At 33.1% G+C, this 8,683-nt stretch overlaps 1 protein-coding gene across 2 annotated transcripts in view; it reads right to left on the minus strand.

Annotated features, from left to right (window-relative positions):
• The window catches only part of pip5k1cb (phosphatidylinositol-4-phosphate 5-kinase, type I, gamma b), a 61,766-nt gene extending 53,530 nt beyond the window's left edge, over positions 1 to 8,236 (minus strand). For both annotated transcript variants that reach the window (XM_051131485.1, XM_051131460.1), the window contains exon 1: positions 7,992 to 8,236. In XM_051131485.1, the coding sequence (XP_050987442.1) occupies positions 7,992 to 8,097 (106 nt within the window). In that variant the 5' untranslated portion in view covers positions 8,098 to 8,236. The remainder of the gene's footprint in view (positions 1 to 7,991) is intronic.
• Positions 8,237 to 8,683: the final 447 nt, after the last annotated feature.

An 8,683-nucleotide genomic window follows, 5' to 3' on the forward strand; every position in this document is an offset into this window, starting at 1 on the left:
AAACAAATTAATCCTTATCCAAAAGTCAAGCATCTTCATTGTGTAGAAAGACTTGAAAACTTGAAAAACATTCAGATCTTAAAACGTGGACAGAATCACAGAATCCAGTAAAACGCAGAATGCCACAGAATTTGGATAATAAGTCAAATCAAAAGTAGTACTGTAGACTTACTTAAATTGCAATATAAACAAGTATGCATATTTCAACTGCTATGTAAATATGAAGTCTGCATGTAATGTTTTTGAGATACACAGAAACTCAAAGCTCTTCACTACAACCTGACAAAATAAAAGTTTGCCTTAACTTGAATAAATTATGGCAGAAGTATATTACTATTGTACAGTAAAATGTACTCAAAGGAATAATTAAAATAAACAAATAAATAAATAAACAAACAATTAATAATAATAATAATAATGTTTACTATTGATTACAGTTTAAAAAATTCATTTAATTATTAATATCATTTTATTTCAATTACCAGCATTTTTGATAAATCTACAGTACATTCAATCATAAAACACAGAATCCCTCCCAAAAAACTAACTTAAATAAACTAAAAATAATTTATTTATTACATTTTTTGTGGCACTATTATTGTTACAATTTTAATAAATTATGAAATTGCTACAACTTCATGAATTCAGTTTATAAGACATAATTTTTAACTATAAAAAATACATCAAAACTGGATTTTAGAATATAAAAATGGAAAACACTAAAAAATAAAATAACTAGACTGTTATTCATTTATATTTGCCATCAGGATGAAGGACAGAAGGGTCAAGGCTCAAAAAATAGTCACAGGTCTGTTCTGAATGCAAAAAATGCAAATAGAAAGATAATAAATATCATATAATCGTTTATATAAAAAATACAGAAAAAACAGTAATATTGCAAAATGTTATTACAATATTAAATGATGGTTTTAATAATAATATACTTTAAAATAGGGCTGGTCCGAATACCATTTTTTGAGTAGTAATCAACACCGAATAGTCGAAGCTTCGGAGGGAGGCTATTTAAATAAAAGAAGAACGAAAAAAAATGGCACGGTGTTTATATATATATTTATGTTTATATAAATGATTTATAAATAAATATACATATAAATTATACATAACGTTTGTGTAAATAGGCCTATATATAAAATACATATGTATATAATTTTGAAACACAAAATAAATGAGGCTCAAACATTATTAACAAACGTGCGTGTTTATTTTAGCACTTCCGTTAGTGAACAAGCAGCCAACAAAACGCTAACATAAATCAAAGAAATAATACATTTAAATAAGAAAGTAGCCTAAATAAAAATGTTAAACAGGCCATTAAACAAACATTCGTTGCAAAAATTCCTAACAACCTCGCCCGGACCGTACGACAGCTCATCAGAATTAACGTTACTGGCCCGAGTCCGACAGAAACCGGTCTTTTTTCTCTTTTTCTTCCCCATTACACAGCTGCTGTTTTTATTCGTAAAGTGATTACATTTATTTCCGTTTCTTTCGTTTATGAAGTTAATTTAGAAATATATTTGGAACACTTTTTATTTGTTGAATTCAAGTTTTTGTTTTTTAAAGTATCGACCAAGCGGCCAGCGGCAGACAGATGAATTTAACCTTCTCAAGTCATCACGATTTAAAAATCCATAGATATAAAAAAAACTTAAAGCATATCACAATATTAGTTTAATCGTTTAACCTAGATAAATGTATGCTATTATGCGCATATGCAGTCGTTTGTGGAAGCGCGCTTTATAATTCATGCAGGACATGGAGGCGCCGGTGCGATGTGAAACTTAATTTTTGCTCATAAAGGTAAGAGTAATATATCATCCGGAACTGTAAAGGGTCTACCTTAGTTTGTGTGTACTCACATTATCAACAAAACGTGCTTTTAAAGAAAACGAACAGGATACGCTTTCTGATGTTGAACAGGAGCGCTGCACAAAAAATTACCAAAACGCCATTGCCTCAGACACGATTAGAAAACGAAATAATTCAAATTCAAAACAAAACTCTTTCATTAGCTATGGGCCTAACCATAAAAATGCATTCAGGCATTAAAGGCGCGTCCATTGAGCAGATGGTGAGTCAGGATCTTCATCTTTGCCACAAATACTAGTTTATTAATAAATTATTCGAATATCTCCTTACCTTTCCCCTGACACATTCATGGTAATTATTTTTGCTGGGGCTGGACCAGCTTTACCCTATTGCATGCATTTGCGAGGTTGTCATTGCGACAGTCACAGCCATAATTTTGCTTCCACCATGTAAGTGGGCCCGACTAGTACTGTCTCTCAAATATTGCTCAATCTCTTTCTTTGCTTTCTCTGTGCTGGTGGTGAAGCAGTCTGATTTTCTCCATTCATATTCAAGCGGGAATGAGAACCGTTTAGGGGAGGATGCCAGGTGTATGAAAAAAAATAAAAAACGAATATTCGAATCTTAAAATTTAAAATCGAATGCCAACCCACCGAACGAATATTCGAATAATCGAATATTCTGGTCCAGCCCTACTTTAAAATATAATTTACTCCTGTGATTCAAAGCTGAATTTACATCTTAAGTGTCACATGATCCTTTAAAAATCATTCTAATATGCTGATTTATTATTAGAATTAATTAAACAGTTGTGCTGCCAAATATTTTTTTGAAACCTGTGATACTTTTTTTCAGGATTCTTTGATCAATAAAAGGTTAAAAAGAACAGAATTCCTTTTACATGCTGGCTGCCAATCAACAGGTCACAGTTCCTGCAGGGTTTATTAACAGTCCTCACATAGTACAAAAGCACAGAGATTTCTTCAGAAAACTAGATTTATGATTAACTCAAAACACAGCTGAGCAACTGACTTAACTGCATTCCCTCATAAAAACAAACCCGTGACTCTGGGACTGAACTCAGCTTTTAATTCTGTCTTGCACAGTTTGTTTAATGAAGCATAGCTTTATATATTTGCAGGTTTGAAGCTGAAGATCTTACAATAACCTTCATATGACTTCACATAAGTCACCTAACCTCAACTAACCTATGCAGATGTTCCTAAGTTTCCAAACTGCGTGGAGTGGATCTGGACAGGCCCTGTGGCATGAACGTGTTTGCGTGTAAATCTGTGGTACAGGTACGAACACGTCAGTCTGTTTGCCAGAGACTGACACACATAGTTCAGGTTACCTACTGAGTCTCGACAACAGCCAACGGCTTCTATTCTCAAAACAAACTGCACACAACAAGCCACTCGCTTCAGTTGTCCTCCTTTAGATCTCAAACGGAGAGCCACGACTCAAAATTTGCTCACAGGTCCGTTCTGAATGCAAAAAAAATGCAAATAGTAAGATAATAAAAGTCATACAATCATGCATATTTATATCAAAAACACACAAAAAAAACTGTAATATTGGAAAATGTTATTATAATATAAAATGATGGTTTTCATATTAATATACTTTAAAATATAATTTATTCATGTGATGCAAAACTGATTTTTAATCAGCTGTTAGTCCAGTCTTAAGTGTTACATGATCCTTCAGAAATCAATCTAATGTACTGATTTATTATTAGAATTATCAATGTTGGAAACAGTTGTACTGCTTAATATTTTACTTTTTGGAACCTGTGATGCTTTTTTCAGGATTCTTTAATCAATAAAAGATTCAAAAGAACAGCATTTATATAAAATATAAAGGTTTTCTAACAATATACACTACTGTTCAAAAGTTTGGGGTCAGAATATTTTTATTCTTTCTTTTTTTGAAAGAAATTAATACTTTTATTCACCAAGGATGTGCTGAATTAATAAAAAATTATAGCATAGATTTACATTGTTAGAAAATATTTGAATAAACGCTGCTCTTTTGAATAACAGGTTTCAAAAAAATATTTGGAACAACGGTTTCCAACTTTGATAATTCTAATAATAAATCTGCATATTAGAATGATTTCTGAAGGATCATGTGACACTTAAGACTGGAGTAACAGCTAATGAAAATTCAGCTTTGCATCACAGGAATAAATTATATTTTAAAGTATATTAAAATAAAAACTATTAATGTATATTGTAATAACATTTTGCAATATTACAGTTTTGTTTCTGTATTTTTGATCAAATAAATGCAGCCTTGACGAACAAAGACATCTTTAAAAAAAAAAAATCATTACAAATCTTACTGATCCCAAACTTTTGAACAGCAGTGTAGGATAATGCATAGAACAATGTACTATATCTTTTCATAAATAATAAAGTTAAAATGCATTATGACATATGCAGACTCCTTGTTGCATGTGAAACTGTTTTTTGCCATGTGTTTTATACTTCAAGGAATAACAATGAATAGATAAGTGTTATAATGCATTAACTGCAGTTAAAATTACTCAAGAGCTTATGCAATGCAAAAACATGCATGATAAGTCATGCACAAAAAAGTGCATAAGTCATCAAATTAATGCATTAAAGAAACTTTGATAATGCATTATATATAAAGGCTTGAAGCAAAGTGTTAGACTAGGGTCTTACTGAAAAGTCTATAATATACTTTGGTTAAAAATTCTCAATGGTTGTGTAAAACAACACCCTTTTTACCTTGTCAAAATCAGCTCTGCAAAAATCATCCCATTCTGGTCGAGGCTGCTTTAAATGTTAATGAGCACTGCTCCCCCGCCCCTCTCTTCTCTCTGTGGAGTGACGAGCCTGTTTACTTTAGCCACATTTAGCCGCTAAACATTATTAGGAAAGGCGATCGCAAAGATTCCTTCACAAAAAAACCCTTACACTCACTTCTGCTGTAAGTGAAGCTGGATCACGAATCATTCGTGCGAACACAGACGGATATATGTAGATGGGGAGGTGCATTCCCTTCACAAACAAACATAATCCACTGCATCTTCAGCGGCTCAGATGTCGGGAGTAAATGACGACCACTATGTTCATTATTACATCCAGCAACACAACACCTCAATCGCTCAATCGGAGATATTCTTGTCTAATTTACATCTCTGCTCCGGCATCGAAACATGGAAGTTACTGGACTGTTCCAGCTGACCTGAGGTAAAAAGCTCATGTCAATCAACTATGGTGGGAGTGTCCTCTGTGGGTGTGACGCCACAACAACAGGCATCTGAGAACGGCTCGATTTGAAAAAGGGGATATTATTTTTACAGATTAATTAAAAACCACTGCATGGATTTTTACCATTACAGGGTAGATTTGTACACACACTGACAACACACATTAATGTTCAAACAACATGTAAAAGTGAACTTAGCATCCGATGACCCCTTTAAAGGGAGGAAAAAAATAGATATACTCAATTGTCAGTATTTGATTTTAAGGACATTTTATATACTTGCATAAAACAAACAGTTTGGTTCTACATTGGATCGCTAATCTACAATACGACTAACGAGATTCAGTGCAGCATTATCACCCAGACAACTATAAAGAACAAAAACAAGATTTTCTGATTTCTGGAATACGTTCAGCAGTAGAGATTTAATGTGCTTCCTCTCTTAATGCATCCCAAAATGCTCGTTTCCTTCCCGTGATCCTCTGATATGCTTCTAAGGAGCTCTAAATGCATTTATTTCCCCAAATCTGACTGCGATCTTGGACAGAACAGCACAAGGCCTGCTTTATTTTTCGGGATAAGATCTGATCTGAGAGCAGGTTTGACGTGGGCGGATCAGCGAGCGCCGGTTCTAACGTTACTCCAAACCACCTGCAGCGGTTCCACACGAAACACGCGCAAACATGCAAAAGAGCAGAAACAGCTTTGTTTCATCTCTCTTTACTGTAAACACACACAGCTCATAGTACAAAAAACATGTGAGATCATTTATAATATATAATCGCTCGCTTGAGAGCATTTAAGAGCAATAGAATTAAACAGAGAGCTAATGGAAACTATTACTGAAGAGTATTGCTTCTCAGATGTTTCTCTTGGGAAAAAGACCTCGGTAATCTCATTTACGTCTACTTTAGAGTTTCAGATTTGCTATTATCAACCCAGAGGAATTTATTTATAGTTTTATAGCTCATAAGTTTCATTTAGGTGTAAACATCTGATACAATGTTTCTGTCTGATGCTGTTTTTATGTGATACAATGTTTCGATCTGATACAATGTTTCTAAATGAGACATAAACAAGACCTCAATCTAATTTAATTAGAGCTGCAGCAGGAATATCAAACAAAGCTCTCGTCATGTCAACACTACAGTAATAATGAACATCAACAGACAGAAGGGACGATCATGTGACGGCGACACACACGCTCTGAACTCGCGATGAACGGGAATGCTGAGTGCGGAAAAGCGCGGCTAAAAAACAGGATTAGCAGCCGAGCAGAGCCTTAAAATCAAGCCCACGGGACCTGAAAGAGACCCCCTGTCTGTGTGTTCTCAACAGGATATTCTACAGGAACAGCTGTCAACACAAGGCATGTTGGGATGGAGGAAACACTTTCCACCTCAGCGAGACACTTCGGAGCATTATTACTCAGATTGACTTTGAGTTTGCATTTGAAGGACACACTCAGACTGACGTTCAGCACAACGTCATATGATGTTAACACGCAAAACATGCTCCGCACAAATAAACACACACTCTGAATCCAACAAAAGTAATGTGGCATGGCACAAAAATTCATAATTCATGATATTTAGATGGTTCTTCTAAGAATATCATGGTATTATTATGATATATATCAAAAACATGGTAAAACACGATACTGCATCAGTATATAATTTGTACATAAACACCTGTCTTTCATCTATTGCATACATATGTTAATTGCATAGTTGTATCTATGTATTATATATATTACAAAATAAAATAAGTGAATATATGTAATATTTTTTATTCATAAAAATATTTCTATTGAATTATAAAATCATATAAAATAAAAATAGAAATAAAAATAATTACGTAATTATGAAATATATTTTATATTATATATAAAATAAAAAATATAAGTATAAAATATACAATTAAAAACAATATTATACATCTAATATTTTTATTTATATTTTTTACATCTAAAACTAAAATATAAATAAATATAAAATATAATTTTAAATTTATATTATATACATTTATGAAAATATTTATATATATATATAAAATCAAAATCAAGTAAAATATACAATTATAAAAAATATTATATATATATTTATTTATTTGTATCTTTGATTAAAAAAAATCAAAAATATAAAGAAATATTAAAACTATATTTAAATTTATACAATTACAAATTAAAAGTGTGTGTGTGTGTGTGTACATATATATAAATAATCGTATTTATGATTCCATTTCTATATTTTATAATTTTATATAATATAATATTATATATATATATATATATATATATATAAAATAAAATATATATTTATAGATATTCACTTTTATTTTCTGTCTTGGAAGACAAATAAAGACAAATGCTCTTTCTGATTAATCAAATATTCATATACCATAGTACTTTCATGATTGCCATGGTGTTGGGTAAAAAAACAAAACAAAACATGTATTTCAATGTAATTTTTATCCATTTACACACAAAAATATCTATAACTCAACTCTTATGTCACTTAAAAAATATACTGTAGCAGTAACATGATTCAGTGATGAGATCATATGGTAAAACCATGGTATTTGAATACACTAAGGTACTGATTGCCATGGTAAAATGATGTATTTCCATGGTATGTTTTTACAGCGTTGCAGTTTATATGAAAATAAACTGAAAATGAATAATCTAAACATTATGCCATTTAGAATAAAAGTACTATGGCAGTAAAATAGTCAATGATTGTATGAAATGGAAATACTATGGTACTGTTTGATTACAATATTTATAAACCTGACACTGTCAGGTATTTCCAACATGACTATATTATAAAACACTAATCTTAAACTGTATATTTACATGGAAACGCAACGTATATGCATTAAATCGACAGAAGCATGAATGTGAAAGATCCTCCGCATACCGAGATCTGCAGCATCCATCCCGCATCCCGCGCCGACCACCGCGTCCGCGTCCTCCGGCAGCGCGGAACATCCTCCGGCCGCGGGTCCCGCAGCGGCTCCCTCCATCAGATCCGGATCAAACGGGCCGTCGAGCGTTAAAACGAATCAAATGAAGGAAAAAAGCAGGACGCCTCATGATCTGTGTCCGCTCCCGGCCGCCGCTGCCGCACAGCGCTCGATCACACGCGCCGCCGCCGCTGCTGCTACAATGTTACGCCAGCAGTGACGTCACTGGAGCCCGGAGCGCTGCGACGTTCATCAGAGTATCGCCTTTCAAAACGACGTCAGACACGGAGGAATTTGCACATGCTGTACATTAAACCATTTAAACCCAGTTGAAATAATTTTACATTTAAAGCACTGGAAAGCGGTTCCGACTTACCAGTGAATTAAATATGCAGGACAAATTGACAAATAAAAAAAAACAAAAAACACCGCAGTTCTTAAATGAAAAATACCGCCCTCTACCGGATGACCCTCAAACTACAGTACACTTGAAAACAATTCGGTTCCGGACGCTTATCAGCTACTCAAGTTATTTATTCAAAGTCACTATCAAGACACTTAATACAGGGACGCACGGAGGGTAAAACTAAACCAATTAAAACATTTCTGTATATTTAATTTTAATATTTTAATAAAGATACTGTAT

Source organism: Labeo rohita, chromosome 2 (assembly GCF_022985175.1).
Source record: "Labeo rohita strain BAU-BD-2019 chromosome 2, IGBB_LRoh.1.0, whole genome shotgun sequence".
Lineage (NCBI taxonomy): Eukaryota > Metazoa > Chordata > Actinopteri > Cypriniformes > Cyprinidae > Labeo > Labeo rohita.